The sequence below is a fragment of the Microtus oregoni genome, unplaced genomic scaffold (genome assembly GCF_018167655.1).
Source record: "Microtus oregoni isolate MIOR12 unplaced genomic scaffold, Mior012 000042F_ref0000377, whole genome shotgun sequence".
NCBI classification, from domain to species: Eukaryota; Metazoa; Chordata; class Mammalia; order Rodentia; family Cricetidae; genus Microtus; species Microtus oregoni.
This window is the reverse complement of record NW_024543209.1, coordinates 13,499,812-13,520,219: the sequence shown is the minus strand read 5'-3', so window position 1 is coordinate 13,520,219 and position 20,408 is coordinate 13,499,812. Positions and strand designations below refer to the sequence as shown.

The 20,408-nt window shown below is 43.8% G+C and overlaps 1 protein-coding gene across 1 annotated transcript; it reads right to left on the bottom strand.

The window, feature by feature from the left end:
- Positions 1-103: 103 nt before the first annotated feature.
- LOC121434047 (serpin B6-like) lies at positions 104-16,712 on the bottom strand. Its single transcript, XM_041632815.1, has 7 exons — positions 16,693-16,712; positions 11,696-11,870; positions 10,277-10,429; positions 7,944-8,061; positions 4,362-4,504; positions 920-1,075; positions 104-623 (listed from the first exon to the last, which is right to left on the bottom strand). The coding sequence occupies exons 2-7, from the start codon at positions 11,858-11,860 to the stop codon at positions 222-224; spliced, it is 1,137 nt and encodes a 378-aa protein (XP_041488749.1). The 5' UTR covers positions 11,861-11,870; positions 16,693-16,712; the 3' UTR covers positions 104-221.
- Positions 16,713-20,408: the final 3,696 nt, after the last annotated feature.

Sequence of the window (20,408 nt, the reverse complement as noted above, 5' to 3'; positions counted from 1 at the left end):
ACACAGCTGCCTGTGTTGGCAGCCACAGCATCCTCCAGCAGGATGAACTCTGTAGCTAGCAACATCACAACCCCCAGAAATGCAGTTTCAGATCATAGAAAAATCCTTGGGATGTAGAATGCACTTTATTTCAAAATTGTCATTGCACTTATGGATAAGGTCACTTAGGTCGCAGGCAAACCATGGAGAAAGGATAAAAGACTGACAGGAACACCTTATCCTCAGGGAGAAGAGAACCGGCCACAGAACAGAATCCCATTGGTCTTAACATGCTGAATGAAGAAAAGGAAGGGGCGGTCGGCACAGAAACGAGGGGTGACACTGAGGGACCTCTTTGTCTTGTTGACATGTGTAGCAGCCGCAGCCTCTGTGCCCTCCTCATTGACCTCCACAAAGGATTTATGCACAACCTTGGACAGAAACAAGCCTTGCTTGGAAGATATTCCAGAAAAGTCTGCCCTGTCCTCAAAGGCATCCGTCATGCCCAGCTTGCACAGGAAGTTCTTCATGTCATAATTCTCCTCCAGTTTAAACCGTGGGAGGAAAACCTCCACCTTTTGTTTTTGCATCTTGTCCAGCCTCGTCCACTCTATGAACTTCTCATAAGTTATTTCCTTTTCCACCTAGAAGAGAGGTGGACACTTTAGGACAATGTTGTCACCCGGGGCACTTGAGATGATGGGGAGGCTCTACACTGCCCTGGGATGTGTGGCTTTAAGTTAATATAGTAGCTGGGAGGGGCTAGGATTCAGCTCGGTGGTGAGTGTCAAGCAGGCTCCAGGCTCTGGGTTTCCACCCCTGCCTCACAAATGAATGGAAGATAAAAACATGAACATGGGAGCCTAGGAAGCCACCCCTGCAGAAACACAAATGCCACTCTTTCTCCCTCACAGTTCCATCAAGGTCTCGTGATCATTACCGTGCTCAGTTCAACATGCTCATCTGGAAGCATGATGATCATGTTCAGCTCATTGCCAGCATAGGGAAGCAACAGAATCTCAGTGGATGTCTCTCCAATATAGGTCGTTTTGAAGGTAGACTTCTTAAACATCATTTGCACAGGTTTCTCCTCATTCTGTGAAAGAGAGATAAATATTAAGTTGAAAGGAGACACAAGTAACACATTGGGCAGATTCAATCAAGGAAGTCAATGCAATAGGAATGCTTGTTTTTTTATTATATTGTAAATGTATGAGTGTCCAGCCTGAACATATGTATGTATGTGTACCACCTGACTACGTGCATTTGGTGCCTGCATATTTCAGAAGAGGGTGTCAAATCTCCCTGGAACTGGAGTTATAAATGGCTATGAGACACCAGTGCGTACTGAATTCGAATTCTGGTCCTGTTTCTAATTGTCTAGCCATCTCTCCAGCCTTAGGAACATTTTCTTAAACTGACTTCTGTGGTATGTCATCAGTCTCTCAAATGCTTGCTTAGCCCTTACATGCACCCCCCCCCCCCAAGCCTCTTCTTCAAGGCTTGGTCCTCAGGTGTGTTAGATTGAGAGGAGGTAGAATTCTGTTTGTTTGAGACAAAGTCTCACTATGTAGCCCTAGTTGGCCTAAAATTGCTACACAGGTCAGGCTGGCCTTGAAGTCAGAGAGCTACCCGCTTCTGCCTCCCAAGTATTGTTTTAAGGTATGCACAACCATGCCTGGCATAGGAGTAGAATCTCCTAAGAGGTGGGGGCGAGAGGGGGGTGTTTATGTCATTAGGATGTGCCCTTGAAAGGGATTATGGGATCCTGGACTTTTTCCTCTCTTCTCACTTTCTGGCCTTGGCATGAGCCATTTTACTCCAGCACCTGTTCCTAGAATTCCAGTATCTTCAAAACAGGCTCCAAAACAATGGGTTCATCTCATCACAGACTAAAACTTCTAACACTGAGTCCAATAAGCCCTGTCTCTTATTGAGTTGGCCATCGCCACACTTTAGTGTCAGAAAGCTAACTGGCCCAATCTCTAAATACCTGTGATGTCCTGGGCCAACATTCTTTTCTCTTGGGGTCTCATATATTCTCATCACTTTGAACAAAATTCCCAGATTCACTGTTCTAGCCAGGACTTCTTCCTGAACTCAGAAATAATGTATTTTGTACTCTATTTGACTCCTACACTTTGGTATTCCTATGTACATCTGTTCTACCTATAATTCTTAACTGGTCCTGCTTGACAGTGATGTCCTGCCAGTTGCCAAAACCAACTTGAGTCCACGACTTCTGTCATTCTCGCATACTCTGCATTTGATTCATGATCAAACTGTATCGTCTGTCCCTTTGAAATAGAACCAAAACATGACTTTATTTTTAAACCTCCACCCAAATAAGCATAGCCCTGGGATACAGTGATGACCTCTTTGTCACTGACCCCAGCACAGCGGCCATAGGTCCTAGCAGAATGCAAGTGAGATCACAGCACTGTGTACTACTCTAGCAGGACAATAGTAAATGAAAGTCCTTAAAACTGCCCAGAATAGAAAAAAAGAGCCCACACTGCTTCCTATTCTGCTCCTCTCTTCTTTGATCTACTATAGTCACAGGACTGTTTATAGTGCTATAGTTAACTAGATTAAGCCCCTTTCTGCCCAGCAAACTGGGTCTCAAACCTGGAACATTCCTCATATGCTCTGGTTGTTTGCTCACACACCATCTTCCCAGTGAATTTCTTCAGTAGCTCTTCACTGAAACCACACCCAAGCACAGCATCCTGCCACCTCCTCTGTATGTCTCTGGAGCCCTTCCACCAACCACTGTGTTCTTACCTATGCTTATCTCAAATTTCCTCCAGGAAAACAAAGCTTCATAAGGGCAGACACACTCAACCAGCTAATGCCTAGTGCACAGTAGCCTCTTAAGTAACATTTGAAGACCATATTAGTGGCAAACTATGAGCAGAAATACTGCTTATAATTTAAATACAAATCATACCAACATAAAATCTTGTGCCTTTGGAGGCATGACAACATATATGGATTACAGTCAACATCTGATGTAGCTATAGACCAGCCTGTGTTGACTGCAGAGACAAAGAGACAAGGCAGTGCCTCTCGGCCTTGCACTTAGCAGGAGTCACAGTAAGTGGTTCCACTTCTATAATGAATGGGAAGGTTCTCAGAAAGAGGCTTCTTGCTCTCAGCCCTATGTCCTTCCCTGTGGACTGCTGCGTCAGGATCAAAGTCCTGGTGAGAGCATGAGGACAAAGGTCCCATGCTAAGGATGGTAGAGCAGGAAAGGAGAGTCAGTTCCCCAGAGCATCACCTGGAGTAGGAAGCCCCAGGCTCCACCCATTTCCTGCCTCCCAGGTGGGTGATGAATCTGTGTGCTGTCAACTATAGTCATCTAGGGTTTCTCTTGCTTGCAGTTGAAGAAAGTCCTAACGAACATCTTGTCAATGACTTATTTCAAAGACAGAAGTATTTCAATCAGGAAATAAAGAACAGTTTAAGAACAAAGCTTGAAATATAATGCATTTTGTAGGAACCTGGAGGTCAAATTCAAGTTTGCCTCGGAGACATAAGTTCTGGTTACTGATCCAGAATGTGATGAAATTAATTTGTCAGCCTAATAGTATATGCACTGAGACCGGCAGGAGTGGACAGAATAGTTACAAAATGGTTACAAAAAAAAAGCCACTAGACCATCAGCAAATAGAATACTCCAACCAGGAAGAGGATGAATGTAGTCTATCCCGTATAAACATCCTTTGTGTGATTGTCTACAAGCAAAAATCTGTGCTTCTACCACCAAACCAAATCTGAATTTCACACACTGCTTAAGTGTTTACTGAGCACCGACCATAAGCCAGGCATTCATTACACAGTTGTCTGAACTCTGCTGTTTTTCCAGCAGGGTGAGAATGGTTATTTTCCCACTGCAATGTTTTGTGGCACCAGGTGGAGCTTCTTCTCTCTGAAGAAGGGAGAAGACATGAGACAGCACTTCTAGGAAGACACACGGAAAAGAAAGGACTGTGCACCACTAAAGGTATCTCCAGGAATGCGCTGCTTTCAGGGTCACGAAGAGATAGCACATCTGGAGTTCAGACCTTCCTATCTCCAGAGTCATGTGATAGACTGTTTCAAGTACACGGCAGAGCTCTGACATCAGGTTTGGCCTCAGCAGCTGCCAGTGACACCATGGTCAGTGACAGAAGCAGGGCCATGTAGACTGCAGACCAGTGACAACATGCAGAAGGAAAGGGGAAGAGAAAGGCCACAAAGATGAGAGAGGGAGCTCTAGCTGAGGAGCTGCCCAGAGACATGAGGAGCATGGGCTACATGATGCAGCCTCCTTGTGTTTCAGAAGCCAGTGTGAACAGGGGACCTTGCCCTCGAGTCTCCTCTGTTACTGCACTGTTTACCTTGGAGACTTTGAAAGGCATCTCCCGGGTGTCCTTTTTGTTAAACTGCTTCTCCCAGTTTCCTTTGAAGTAGATGGCATTTACAAGGACCAGCAGAGTGTCTGAAGTCACTGATTCTCGAGATAGCAACTCTGTGATTTTATCTAAAAGGAAGATTTAAAAAAAAAAAGGAATTAAAAACACATGGTAGTTGGTTGAGAATGGCTTCCATAGGCTCATATATTTGAATGCTTGTTGCTCAGTTAATGGAATCATTTGGAAAGGAATAGTAGATATGGCCTTGTTGAAGGAGGTATGTTGTTTTCAGATTTCAAAAGCCCACAGCAGGCCCAGTTTCTCTCTCTGCCTGCTGCCCATGAATCAGGATGTAGCTGTCACTGCTCCAGCACCATGCCTGCCTGTTCCCTGCCATGATGACTACGAACTAATCCTTCTAAGACTGTAAGCAAACCAATTTGATGCTTTCTTTTATAAGGATTGCCTTAGTCATGGTGTCTCTTCACAGCAATATAACAGTGCCAAAGACAAGACCCAATCAGCTAACAGCATTGGCTGACACACGCAAAGGGCACCACCTCCTGCTCTGGTCAGGAGCATGAATAAAATATTTCACTTTCTCTCAAAATAAAAGGACATTTGTACTTAAAGCAACAACCCTGGCATCACCAAGACACCATTTTTGGTTTTGAAAATTTGTTTTTAATTAATGTTTTATGCGTATGTATCTATATTTGTGTGCGTGTGTGTGTCCACATGCATGCTGATGTCCATAGAAGCCCCATGTGTTAGATCCTCTGGAACTGAAATTATAGGAAGTTAGTGGTATAGATGCTGGGAACTGAATCAGCTCCTCTGCAAGAGCAGTCTGTGTTCTCAACTGCTGAGCCATCTCTCCATCATCAAAGTCAAACTCTTTTTAAAAAAGTTTTAGGGAGAAGAAAAATAAGCCCAAAATGTTCTGGTAAGAAAAACTTTATCGCTGAAATAATGACGTAAAGTTAATGCTGAACACGCTGTGGAATTTTAAAACAAAGTTTGAGCTGGAAAGACATAGTTGGTGCCTACAACTTTAGGACAGAAAAGTTAGACTGTTTTAAAAAAAGACTGGTCACAAATTCAAATTTTAAAAATATTTGAAGTAATAAATATATTTGTCTTGATAAGAACATTAAAGAATGCACATTGGAAATGAATGAAAACTTGTCAATACGTATTGGCTTAAAAATAAATTGTCAATATGTATTAGCTTAAAAATAAATTGAAAGTAGACTAGCAGATATAAAATGAACCTTATACCAGGCAGTGGAGGTGCATGCCTTTAAACCCAGCAATTGTTTCACAGAGGCAGGTGGATCTCAATGAGTTCAAGGTCAGTCTGGTCTACAAAGTGAGTTGCAGGACAGCCAGGACTGTTACAGAAAAACCCTGTCTCAAAAAAATAGAAAGATAGATAGATGATAGATAGATAGATAGATAGATAATAGGTAGATAAATGATCTTGTAAATATAAAACAATAAACAACCACAGGTAATTGGGGGGTTTGGCCCAGCAACTACAGCCATGCTAGATAACTACAGAAGGAGAGCATCACCCCCAGACAAGAAAGAGCTGCAGACCTAGAATGAAAGTATTCTCTATTCTTTGGGAAAAAAATAAAAAACAGAGGGAGGGACAGTAGGAGGAAGCAACCAAGGATAGGAGAGACAGTCGGTTGGTAGGTTTTCGAAGAGGTGTACCAAATACTGGGAGACATCATAGACACGCTGCTAAAAGGAAGATGGAGTGACATACCATTTAATCCCACCACTGGGAGCCAGGCTGAGTTTGAAGCCAACCCAATCTATACAGTAGGCTGTAAGTCACCAATGCTACAGAGTGAGCCACTATCTTAAAAAAAAAATTAAAAAGAACAGGAAAAAGCTATGCAAAGTGTTAGACATGATCTTACTGCCTGACTGTGGGGTAGTGGGAAAAACAGCCAAGAGGTACAGTTTTTTGAACAAGCAACAGCCAAAACATCATTCAAACTCCAACACAGGATGATCCCAAGTTGCTCATGGTATTTCCATCGTGCTTCACTGTGGCCTTGGTGATGAGCACCCACAAGCACTTTGTACTGTGCATGCCATTGTGTTATCCTATAAAATGCAATGCCAACAAACACCGCATGAAACACCTCAGCTCATATTCAAGATTATTAGGAATGCAGTCTTTGTGGTCTACACAGAAAGTTTTCTGCTCTTATAGAGACAGAATGGCTTCCTCGTGAAAAATAGACTTTCACTATTTTTGTACTCTCATTCTCAGTGAGAATTATTACATCTTTGGGGAGGTGAAGAGGTAACAAAATGGTTAAATGTTCATATCGCACCCACATCAGGTGACTCACGACCGTCTGTAACTCCAGTTTCAGAGGATCTGGCACTCTCTGGCCTCTGAAAGCACCTGCAGGCACAGGGTGCACATAAATGCATGCAGACATATGCACATACATATAAAGACTTTTTATAAGTTTGAATTTATCATATCTTTGCATTGTATTGTGTTAGATAAACTCTTCTACCTCATTAGTATGCAATTTTGGCTTCATCTTTATGACAAAAATATATGTATATCACAAACTATTTTAAAACATATTTCTATAGATTTATTATATAAAGGTATACGAGTTTTATACACTGCACAAGGTCATATAAGAATTTCTTAGGCAAAAAAGAGTAGTGACAGATAGTTCAAGAACTCCCATTTAGGGGCTGGACGTGGTGGTGCACACGTCTAATCCCAGTACCTCTGAGATAAAGATCCCTGAGTTCAAGGCCAGCCTGGTCTACAGAGTGAGTTTCAGAAAGCCAGGGCTACCTGGAGAATCCCTGTCTGAAAGGGAAAACAAAACAAGCAAACAACAAACAAACAAACAAAGAGTTGTGACTTATGATTTAGGTTTGAAGATGCAAATCAGTGTTAGAGTACTTTGCATAGCATACTCAACACCTTGGTTTCAATTCTCAGACATGTCAAAAAGAAGTCCTGATTTAAAGACCAAAGGCCATCATCATTTACATTTGAAGCTCTTGTGAAGGCATGAACAATATGATTGTCAACAACAGACCACAAAGCCAGGAATGATGATGCATTCCTTTAATCCTAGCACTGGAGAGGCAGAGGGAGGTGGATCTCTGAGTTTGAAGCCAGCTTGGTCTACATAGTGAGTTTCAGCCAAGTCTTTACAGTGAGACCCTGTCTCAATAAACAAACAAACAAATAAAAAAAATAGTCTAGAAACAGATAGTTGGCCTGGCAGGTAAAGGTGCTTGCTAACAACCCTAACGAACTGAGTAGAATCCAAAGGACCAGAAGTAGAAAGAAAAAACCAACTCCTGTGAGTTGTCCTGACGGCAGGTGCGCACAGATATACACAAACACTCAATAAACAAATAAACACACCATTTTCAAAAGTAGGGTAACTGCTTAACAAGAACTGGGGTGTAGTTCAGGGACCCAGGCCCTGCTCAGCATGCTCAGGGCCCTGGATTCAAGTCCCAGCTCTGAAAACAAACAGAACAGAACAACTCTGTGTTCACCTTCTGTCTTCTTGGTAACCCAGGTGTTGATGTGCTGTCGGGACTGCTCTATATCACCCTTAAAGTCCAGCTCTTCCATCTCTGCTCCGTAGAACTTGCGGCAGGAATCTTTAAAAGACTGAAACAGAGCAACGTGATTACACAGCCACAAAAGTGATCAGCACCAAAAGCCTCCATCCTTGATGCACAAAAGCAGAAAAGCAAATTTTTATGATTACAGATGTGACTTGCAAATGAACACATGGGAGGAGTATAAAATCCAGCCTTCCTGCATCCAGCTTTCTTTAACCACAGTTTATTAATGAGGTAAGATGGTGGTTGGTGGACCGAGTACCACTGAAAAGCATGATGAACAGCTGCATCCTTGTAGCTGAGGCTCAAGGAGGAATCTGGGAAGATGCTCAGATGCAGAACTTATACGGCTGTCACTCTCATAGTCCACCACATGGGCAGAGTGAGGCTTAACCCAATGAGAGCTACAGCATCTCTGCACTGTGCACAGGCTAGACTTTCTACCACAGTTTTCCACACTAACAGAAATACAAAAGTGCATCATTTGAAATAGTGACACCTAAAGCTGCAGAACACCAGGGAATGGCCATGGAAGCTATAAAACTGAATATTTCGTTTTAATTTATTTTACTTCATGTTATGAAATTTAAACAGCTATGGAACCCTAGTCACCATCTCAGGAAGGTGATTTTCAGGGAATGAGCAATTCACAAAAACACAGTGCATGCTGGGATGGGGTTCAGTGGTGCACCACGGAGGTGGAGGACCAGCCTGGCAAGCACAAGGTCTTAAAGGGAACCAAACACCAGAACCAGAAGACAAACAGAAGCTCAAGCCATTTTCTGATATGTTCTGTAAAATGACAATGACATTGATGACCTCCCACATTCTGTTGTGTTGTTGCAACAGAAAACTCTATACAGTGTAAATGGGCTGAAACTCCCACTATGCTGACAGTGGATATGATATGTATATTGAGATATCTCAATATTTCTATGAAATAACTCATTTCTTCGCTACATATTTAATTCCTCTTTGAGAGAACTGTTTTTATTTCTTCGTTTGTGTATTTCTGTGTGTACACATAAATCTATGTACACATGTGTATGTGAAGTCTAAGTTAGAAAGTGAATTGAAGTATCTTTCTCAAGAGCTCTCTCTGTACCTTATTTTGTGAGACGGCCTCTTACTGGACCTGGAGCTCAGAATGCAGCTGGCCAGGCTGCCCAGAGCCCTCCAGGAATCCACCCCTCTCTTTATCCCCCAGTACTAAGGTGACAGACATGAAACTTCATGTTGGTATTTTATGTGGGTGCTGAGGAGCTGAACTCGGGTCTTTATGCTTTCATACCAGTCATTTCGTTTACCAAAAGAGCTCTCTCTCCAGGCCCGGAGGAAAGAGAATTATGATACAGGATTTCAACACCACAGCCTGGGTAGCAGCTGTGTGGCCTTAGCAGAGCTAGATTTCTACACCAGAGAGCAGTGGCTATACCTCAAGGATCAGCCACAATAATCTAGAGGCATTATTTTATTATTTAAAATATTATATATATTTTTATGTGGATAAGTATTACGTCTACGTGTGTATCAGTGTACCATGGGTGCCTGTTTCTGCAAAGCCAGAAAAAGGTTTCAGATTCTTCAGAACTGTAGCTACAGATGGTGGTGAGCTGTCACGTGGATGCTAGAAATGAAACCTGAGTTCCATTCGGGTTTCAGATTTCTTTGGATTTAGGTGTGCTCAATTTGAGCTTGTGCCAAAAAAAAAAAAAAAAAAGTTCCACTCTGAAGACCAAAATTTAAAAGATTAAGGTTGTACAATCCTCTGACAGGGATAGAAATGACTTGAAGTATCTTTCTCAAGAGCTCTGAACCTTATTTTGTGAGACAGCCTCTCACTGAACCTGGAGCTCAGAATGCAGCTGGCCAGGCTGCCCAGTACCCTCCAGGAATCCACCCCTCTCTTTATCCCCCAGGACTAAGGTGTTGCCATTTAGGATAGCAACAATAATAATAAAACAGAGTTATTCTATACTGAGATTCAAAGAAGGAAAGAAAAGAACATAAATAAGACAGGTAAGAAAATTCTCACTAACTAAATTTCTGTATGTGCAGAACACACACATCACCCTATATGAAAACCTCTTATTTGTGAAGGGGCAGAGGTAGAGGATGGCTCCTGCTTAGATAGTCTGTACAGTAAGAATATACTCACATGTCATTCCAAAGCATGGAAACAAACACAGAACCACATTAGTGGACAAGAAAGTAGGGTGAATCCTTAGCTTCTGAGGACCTGTGTACCACATGATACTTACTGCTAGAAGGTCAATGGTCTTCTCTCCGAAGAGCTTATTGGCTGTTTTGAGCAAGTACTGTGTGCCAGTCTTGTTCACTTCGGTGAGAAGTGACTGGAAGCCCTGGTGGACATCTCCACCTCCATTGCCACTGCATTTATCCAAAGAGAGTGCCTGAAATCAACAGATTAAAACACAGCTCAGCAGGACCAGCTATAGAGAATGAGTCAACACTAAACCCATCCTCAAAACCTTATAGATCCTTCCTGCCACTCAAAGAACCACACAATTGAAGATGAAAGTACCTAGACTGTTCCCTCCCCAGGGTCCTCCCTTGTACCCTGTCAGCCCTGGTCTGAGCAGAAACGACCCTTCACAAGCTCAGCTCTTCGTGTCCACTAACTGTGCTCTGGCTTCAACCACAGCTACCAGCCAGACCTGCTAAGTGCAGTCAGTTCTGACCTCAGATCACGCTGTGTCCTCCCTGCTCTAGAGTCTGGACTGGACCCAGCACTGTCTGCCCAACAGAATGTAGGAGAGGGACCCTGTTCCAGGCTGGGGCTTTAAAAGGCCTGGCAGCTGCCACATTTATAATCTTATTTCCAGGCACCATAGTAGAAGGAAATCCAAGCCATCCTGCAGGAGGCCACCTGGAACATCCTGGAGTAACTGTACCACATACAGCAGCTTGAAAGAGAAGCAAGACCCAGCCAACAGTGAGCACCTGGGTGCCAGACCTTAGATATAATTCCATAGACCTTCAAAGCCTTTGAAAACGCTATGCAAATTACTTCAGCTGCTCCCCTAGGAAACAGGTAAACTGCCTACAGTGGCTGTAATAACTTGGAATTAAAAGACAAAAAGAGTGTAAACTGAAAGCAAGTCTCTATGCCTTAACTCTCTTCAGGTTGTGAAAGCAACAAACACAGTATTCCTTGTAAAAACAAAAAGGTGCTGCAAAGAATTAATCCAGAATACAAAGCCACAGGCCAAGTTAATCTTCTCCTTTAATCCCAGGACAGCCTGTCTCTGCAGTTCAGAAACCTCTGTAGCTAAAGCACTCAGTCCAAGAAGAGCCCTAATGGACATGTCCCTGGCCTTCCAGTCAAGGCTGCCCCATTTGAGAATTCCTTACCTGTGAAAAAGCTAAGGTTCATTAGGGCCAGAGAGAAGACAGTGGGCATCACAGAGGACCCTGGTACCACCCTTTGGTGTTTTACTCAAGCTAACCCTCATTTACACACTGTGAGCACCGAGGAGTCAGTGATAGGGCCCTAACAGGTATAGGGTGCATCCTTCCTCTCAAGTCTCCAGCCATAGCCCCTGGCCATTTCATTCCATTTGCTCCTCAAGATGGATTTTTCTTGAGACTGAGAATGTGGAGGACCAGCTCAACTGACACTCCGTGGTATTCAGCTGCTGAGAAGCGATGCTGCCTACCTGAGCCATCTGGCTTGCAGTGTTTCCCTTTGCCCCCATGAACACCATGGCCAGGGATGAGGAGATGCTCATGGGTGAGAAAAACACATTTTTAGAGCTGTCTTCACCCAGGATTTTCAAAAGGTTTAAGGCAAAGGTGCCATTTGCTTCCCGAAGAGGATCCATGATAACGAGCCTGGAACGAGGAATTAAAATCAGTATCACATAAACACGGCTGATGTGCGAGCTGCATCTTCACTCTCACTCACACAGAGATGCTGGGGCTCAGTGAACAAAGGGGAAATCCCCACCTGGAAAGTAAAGGGACTTGCAGGAAGTGATACCACCCGGCTGGGCTAACTCGGGTCAGTGCTCGACCCATTAGCCAGGACATCCACAAGTCTAGCAGTGCAGCCTGGGAGCAGGCAGCTCAAGAAGCAGGGCCTGGCAGCTCTGACATCATCGCACACAGCTGCCAAATTCCTGTACAACAATCTATGATTTCCCATCAGCTCCCCTGATGCTGGAAGCTCAAGAAGCAGGGCCTGGCAGCTGTGATATTATCGCACACAGCTGCCAAATTCCTGTACAACAATCTATGATTTCCCATCAGCTCCCCTGATGCTGGGAACTCAGAACATGGAAAAGGAAAGTAACAGGCTGCAGAAAAGAGAAGGTGCCCAGTTTTAGTGATGAGAACAGAATACCTTGCACAGCTTTACAGCTACAGCTGTAGTCAGCTGATCCAAGAACCCAAAGACACCCAGGTTGCAAACCCTGCAACCTGGAAAGATTTTTAATCCTGTAAGAGACTTTGCAGTAAGGATTATGGATCTTAAAATGAAATACCTTATTTAATAATTTAATAATTAAATAATAATTTAATAATAGAAATAATTCAAATAGTGACTAAATGTAATCACATGCCGCCTTATAAAAGAGGGGTGTTAATTGGAAGACAGGCAAGAAAAAATTAATTCAGAGAAATGGGTTCTCTAGATCAAAGGACTGTGGCCAGGCACGATACCTGCAATCATGATTCTGGGGAAGCTATAGAAAATGCTCTCTATTTCAAGACTGGCTGAGATGCAAATGGAGAGGAAGAGGGGGTTGAGGGAGGAAATCAGGACAAGAGATTTTAATTGAGAATAGTGAAGGAACACAAAGCGGTCCTGACAGCATAACAATCCAAGGCTCAGTAAAGAAACCATATCGAACACCCAGAGACCAAAACGTATCCATGTAAATTTGACCATATGACAGGCTTTCTTTAGAGGTTTCCTGGGATTGAATTAAAAGTAAGGGAGCATCCTCTTTCTGCAGAAAGAAGACTAAGGCTGCCTAGTTCAAGGTCATCCTAAAATCCCAATGCACCAGGCACCTACTCCTATTGTGGTCAAGCATGTGTGTCTAGCTAAAATAACTTTGGGCTTCAATCTCACCTTCATGTGGATTTTCAAGAACCCTTCCAAATTCCAGGTTCCCTCCTCCCATGGAATCTGTCTGCAATATTATTACTTGAGTTTTCCTCTATGTGAGTTGCAAATTGTACCAAGTAATTTGGTCCTCATCCAATACCCTTCAGGCCTTCTGAACTACTGCATTTGAGCTTGAACTTTAATATTTAACACCCCTAAGAGTGTAAACACTGATGAATTCTTTCGTGCCTTTTAAGTCATCTTGTTAAGCTCATTTACATTTATTCATGGACTCAAACCTTTTTATTTAAAAAAAAACAAACCAATTAACTGGTATTTTTCTCTTCTTGATATACAGACTGTCCTCATGTGGCTAGTGGGGATCTCTTTGTATTGATTACTTGACCCTGAGTTGTTGGTCTCAACAACCTGGCTTTACAGCAACAAAAGGACACTTGGCTGAACTCACTCTTCCAGACCAAGGGCAGAGTATGGATCCTCTCCTGGTTTCTTTCAGGAGAGGATTTATGAAGTACTAACTCTGAAAGCTTGAAGAAACAGGTTGAGTATTGGTCCTGTGATTTAAGACACAGTGAGAGGTTGGGCTGGGGAAATGACTCAGTGGATAGAGTGCCTGTCGTACAAGTGTAAGAATATGAGTTGGAAGCCTTGGCAACCCTGTAAGGGCAGGCAAGATGGCACATATGTACAGTTCCAATCCCGTAAGATGGAAGGGGGAGACAGAAGAACATCTGGAAGCTCACAAGTCAGAAGCCTAACAAACGCAGTGGCAAACTATGAGACCTTATCTCAACAAAGGCATGGACCTTTATCTGAGCTTGGTCTCTGACTTCCATATGAAACAAAGACACATGTGTGTCAACTCCTACTCAACATAAGTGTACGTGTATGTGTATGTGTGTGTGTGCGCGCATACCCTCACCAAAAAGAAAATCCAGCTGCTTTGGTAAGGTAAACTAGTTAACAAGATGGGAAAGATGCTTCTGTCCTTAAGGCCCCCATGGACCACACTTTAAAATAGATTACCATTGCACGTTCTCACGGACTCAACACTTCTGAGATTCAAAGGCACTTGGAGGCATTCATATCCACGGTCAACACAGTCAAGCATTCTACTCTTCTTTTATTATATGGATGTTTCATATCAAGTAGTATTTATTGACCACATAAGTGACAGGACTCTTAGACCCTTGCTCTGTGAATACTATATAGCTCATACCTCTTCACATATATCATCTGCTCTGGGCCCAAACATATTATTGTTTTGCTATTTATTCCCTTATTTTGATGCAACACACTGTACAACTTTCTAAGGAAGAATACAGCTATTCTGGTTTTGTGAACATCAGAAAATTTATTATTCTTCCACACCACTGAGTCTGACAGGATCTATAAAAGGTTCCATGTGACTTTCCATCCAGTTCTTTCAGCTATGGCACCACTACTTCCCAGCTAAGAGTTTTGCTGTTTGAGGGCGTGATGATATACCGACCTCATATCCTCAGAGGCCCTTTCGAACCTCAACTCTGAAAGCTTATGAACTTATTCTTATTTCTGATATTCTGAAACACCCACTTTTGTGTCCCTCTCTGAGCTCGACTCATGCATTTTGCTGGGCTCTTGGAAGACCCTTTCAAAACTAGCAAGTGAAGGGAATTTCCCCTTCACTCCAGAGAGTTTTGAATGTACTGCTCCTTTCTCAGAGACTGACTCTGTGCTCTCTCTTTCTGCATTACCCATCTGTCAGATGCTAAACTCTTGAACTGACCTCATCCAGGACTTCCCTAACATGCGCTGCTGTGATAAAATACCCCAACAAAAGCAATTCAGTGAGGGTTTCCTTTGGCTCAGAGCTCCTCACACCTCCAGAGGTCAGGGAGAGATGAACACTTGTGCATTTATCTAGTTTTCTACATTGTGTGCAACCCGGAAAATGGTGCCACCCTAAGTACGGTCATTCCTTGACATCAGTTGGTATCTGAAGATGCCAAAATCCTCAAGTGCTCAATTTACACATGTAAAATAACTTAATATTTGACCTAACCTACATGCTGCTATGTACTTTAAATGGTCTGGAGATGAGTAAATACCCAACACAATGTAAACACTAGACAAATGGTCCTGTGACCATACACTGTACAGTTTAGAAAGCAAGAAAGGGAAGAGGGTTTGAATAGGTCTATACAGCTCAGGCTGGCCTCAAACTCTTATCCCCCTGCCTCAGCATCCTGAGTGCTGGCTGGGATTACAGGTGTGCAGCAACACAGTTCAGTTCTCCTACAATGTTTTCTGTCAGACTTTGATTTCTACTTGCTATTTCATGCTGAGTTCATTTGAAATTCATGTATGGCAATAGCAGGTATGGGGAGCCCAATAAACTTGGTGTATTTGAGCCAAGAGTGACCCAAATGCACCCACTCTGTATGAGGACACTAGTTATAGTGCACACAGTCACTCAGGGCAGCCATGAAACACTGGGACACTCCCCATGTACACTGATAACAGTGATAACATGTGCCCCAGCACTATGAAGTTAGTCCCTGATCGCACAGTTTCCAAAGGTTACTTGATGCATCAGATTCCACACCCAAGTCCTCAACTACTGGAGGAAGGAAACGGGCAGCCTCCGGAAGAGTTTTATTACAAGCAATCACCTCCAAGTAAGCCAGAAATTATTAAGTGCCAAGCCTCACCCAGTTTTTCCTCCCACCCAGCTTCCCGACACCACATGAATGTTAGATTCCCATCCTTCTCACTCTAAACAAATCTAAGCAGTAAGGGGGAAGAGCAGGCCTGTGTTTCAGTGGCAGAGCAATTGCTCAGCAAAGCAAGGCCCTGGGTCCATCAACAAAACAAGAGGAAGGGAGGAAAAACCTAACTCACATGCCAATTTCATCTGGCACAGAAACTCTGTCAAAACTTTGCTCATGTCCTTCCTCCTAGCCCGACACACATCAAATCTCTCAACAATTCGCCTGGCATGAGATTAATAGAAAATAATTCAAAGATCTGGAATGGTTTCTCATAAGTATTTATGTTTTAAGGCCTCGCTCTACTGAGGATTTGTCAGAACTTCTTAGCACAGCTGGGGCCTTGCCACTGGGAGACCCAGGCACACTGGAAAGGAAAGAGGGGTCTGAGCACCCAGCCTTTGGCCTCTTTCCAAATACCACCCACACTCACACCCCAGATCCCAAGACTTGCCACAGTGAGTCAACAGCCCGCGTCTCCGAAGTCTCCAGGATCACTCGTGACAGAAAACATGAGTGGTCACCTGTAGCCTGGGACCCTGGCACATCAGCCGGCCGGCTCCGAGTTGCCCCCATTTTGTGCCAGCCTCCTCTAAGGACGCTGGAGGATCTGGGAGGGCGGCCACAGCACCAACCGGCAAGAAACAGAAGGCTACTAACCAATCTGCATCACCAGCCATCTAAGCCGCTGAGCAGCACAGGGAACCCAAGCTGGGACCTTGCCACATGTTACACCCGCTAGCCTCCCCAGACCTCGTATCCTCAGTGTCCCAGGTCCCCAGAGCCCCGTGCCAGGGCTAGCCCACATCTAGCCCACAGAAGAGCATACCCGGGACTCTGTTTCCTGGTAAGAAGCATGCAGAGTAGAGATAAGGAGGCTCTGGCTGCTCGACTTGCCTCAAATACCTGAGGGGATGGGGAAGCAGGCAGAGGCTGGAGGCTGGGCCACAGCCCTTAGCCAAGAGCAGGGCCAGGGAAGCTACTGACGCCCTACAACCTAGCCCATCCTCTGGCTCCAGGCCAGCTGCCACCGATCTTTCTGGTACTTTCCTGAGGCTTTGGCTAACTCTCAACCACAGGAATGCAGTGATGTTACTAAACTCAGGCTGGAATCTCTGGGTGGTTTTCTACAGCCTGTTTACTGTGCCCTTTAGACCGTTTGTCAGCCTTAGTGACACCAGAAGTATACCAGTATTTGGGGGACAGAGCAGGACAGACGTTTAAAGTGAGGGGAAAAGACTTTACTGGGGTGAAGGCAGAGCGCCTGTCCCGCAGGCACAGAAACAGAGAAGCGCTCAGTGCCCATGTCCAAAGACTCCACTACTCCATTCTGGAAAAGTCAGTCTTGCAAGCGCTGATATCTCGCACAGATGAAAATGAAAACCCTGTCTACCATCTTGTGTTCCTTCTAGGAAGCAGGCTGAGCCGATGTGGAGAATGCTGGTCGGGTTTTAAACCTTAAAGGAAAGGTCAGCTCTAAAACATCAGATTCTTTGCTGTCTCCTTTGCCCTTATCCTAAACCCAGGGTTTCCACCAATGACCATGTTCACATTTACAGTGGCTATTTCTGTGTGGGCTGTCCTAATTTATAGAATGTTAACCAGCGACCTTGGCCCCTCCGCCTAGAATATGTTGGTAGAAAACTAGGAGGCAAAAAAAAAAAAAAACAAAACAAAAAACAAAAAAACGGGAGGCTACCCCAGCTGTAAAGTTTTATCTTTGAAGTACTGAAAAAGCAAAGGAATTCTCAAAACATCTTACTATCCTTCCTCAGCCCATCCGTCATTTATTCCACTCTAGTTTTAAGAGGGTTTTTTTTTTTTACTGTTTTTAAGATTTTTTGGTAATTGTGTGTATATACTGTGTCTAATATGGGTTCGTGTACATGATCTCAGTGCCTTCAGAGAGAAGAAGACAGTGTAATGACCCCTGATCTCAGTGCCTTCAGAGGGAAGAAGACAGTGTAATGACCCCTGGAACTAAAGTTGTGAGCTGGGAACTGGACTGTGCTCTTCTGGAAGAGCAGTATCTGCTCTTAGCTCTTAGACATCTTTCCAACTCCTCCAATCCAAGATTTTATTCCATTTATCCTTCCAGCATTTTTATGCAAAAATACTGTGTGTATATAGGATGAATGTGGATATATTAAAATTCTACATAGAACTATAATTTTCCCTTTCCTAAAAAGACTAACATTCTGTGATCAATAATTCTGGATCGTGTGTGTGTGTGTGTGTGTGTGTATGTATATGTACTGGGTATATGTGTATGTCTGTGTTTGTATGTAGGCCCATATTTTATACAAGATATTTGCAGCCAGGTTCTGGCTGTGCTTAGTTTCCAAGGGCAGCTGTGATCCTGCCAGACCACTGGTAGACATCTAAAAAAGGCTCAGGATGTATTTCTCCTTCTCTTTTGTTAATATGTAGAAAGCCTGGGGAGAGGTGTAGATTCCAAGCTGGTGACTGAGTTGCAGGTGTGATGGTCCTCCTGCCTCCCCAGAAAGAAAATATTAATGAGGTTCCACGTTGGTTTACCTGGGAAAATAAAAGATGTTTGAATAATAAAGGCAGGTAGATCATCAAGAATGAATGAAGCCTGAGATGCCCTTCCGATATTGCTGTGTGAACTGTGTCTCATTATTTCCCGTGCCTCTGTACCGGTCGAGTTTGGGAAAATATTCTTTATGTTGGGGCTTCAGACCCTGACACCTCCATATGAAAGAGATCTTGCTTATTCTTTTCCCCAGCTATATAGTATTCCTTTGTGTGCATGTGACGGATTCCTATGATTTTAGGTTTTTAACTATGCTACATGTAGTGGGGGCAGGAGTACATGCACCTGGAGACAGCAGAAGCCTTTGGCTACCCTCTCGGCCTCATTACCATGACCATGGTTCTGGCTGTCTGTTCACTTCACTGTCAAGTCTGTGGGCCAAGGTGTTCTGTAGGTCACCACAGCAGCTCTGCTTCAAGACGCCCCCGTAGTCATGCCACAGCAGAGGAAATACCTCCACAACACCTGGAGGACGGGCTCTGATTTAGTAAGTTACCAAAAGAAAATATCAGTAGATTGGGTGGGATAATAATGCTCAGTATCCTCCCAGAAAGATCAGTCAACATGAGGTTGCTTAATGCATATCTGTCCAGTTTTATGGTGTGTTTTTTTTTCTGGGTTTGTAATGAGAGGTATGGTGATTGTCAAAAAGAGCCAGATTTAATAGGAAATGATAGAAGTACAGAGTTGCTGAACTACTCCAACGGAAATGCCATTAAGGATCAGTCTTCCCTCTCTTTAGGTAATTCCTGAGGGGCAGGAGTGGGTGGGTTATGGGAATCTATCTACCCCACCACCTCCCACCAGTAACCGGCCTCAGAGCTTCTGTATGTCAAACCCACACTCTGTCACTGATCTCCCTCTCCCACCCAGCTCCCTGTGCTAGCAATTTTCCATAAACGCTGGCAAAGCAGTCTCTAGAGCTTGATGGAGAATAGAAAGGTGACTTTCCCATCACTCACTGATCTTCTGTGTTTTCTCCTCTTTCCCCTCTTCTCTTCCTCATTTAATGAAGTGCTAACTGTGCTTATCTCTGGTGGAGAGCCTCAACCCGGTGGACCCTGGATGGTGCAGGAAAAGGAACAAAAAATGAGCAGGAGGTATCAGTGACTTGTCCTTGGGACTTTTCAGAACCTAAGGCTCCACCTATAGGCAGTGCCGTAACAGTTGTACTAGAAACAAGTAAGTAGCATCAGTGCAGGTGGGCATGGATAAATGAAGGCAACGTCACTGTGAGAAGATGGAGTAGGGCAGGAGACAAGGGAGGGTTTCCGTCTGTCTGCAGATGAGCACACACATTGTTCCACCCTAGTCGGTGATACACTGCTGTCTAATACTTAGAAAATTACTGGAAATATAAAGACGGTCAGGATAAACGTTGACTCCAGGAAAGGTCTTTTTCACTCCGCCACAGCTGACTGGTGTCTGCAGTTATGACTACTCAGATCCTCTTATTTGGTAATATATGCTACTTTGCTTCCCAAGCTTCCAATCAGGGACAGGGACAGCTTGTCCTTCAGAATACGGTGCACAAGTAAAGCAAACAAATCCTTACTCTGGTGGCTACACAGTTGTCAGAGCCTGGAAGTTGAACATAGCAATGATGTGTAAAGAAATGGTATCTCCAAGGCAACAACAAGATAGCAAAGAGGAGTTGAGTGAGGACCCAGAATCAAAGGTGTAGAAGAAACCAGAAGCCTTGAACCATACTAATGGCATATTTCATTGAGCACTGACATATTTCAATGAGCACTTACAAGTGGGACTATATGAACTAAAGAATATACTGTGTGATTCACTGGGCCACACTACAGCTTCTATTTCATATATTTTTCACTTGTTTTCTTTTCTTTGTTTGTTTGGTTTGGTTTTAGGTTATGGTTGTTTGGTTTTACTTTCAGATTTTGTTTTGGGGGGAGGTTGCAACGACAGAGGGCAGAAGTGAGGGGATGGGAAGACAAATGGGATTGGGATGCATGATATGAAAT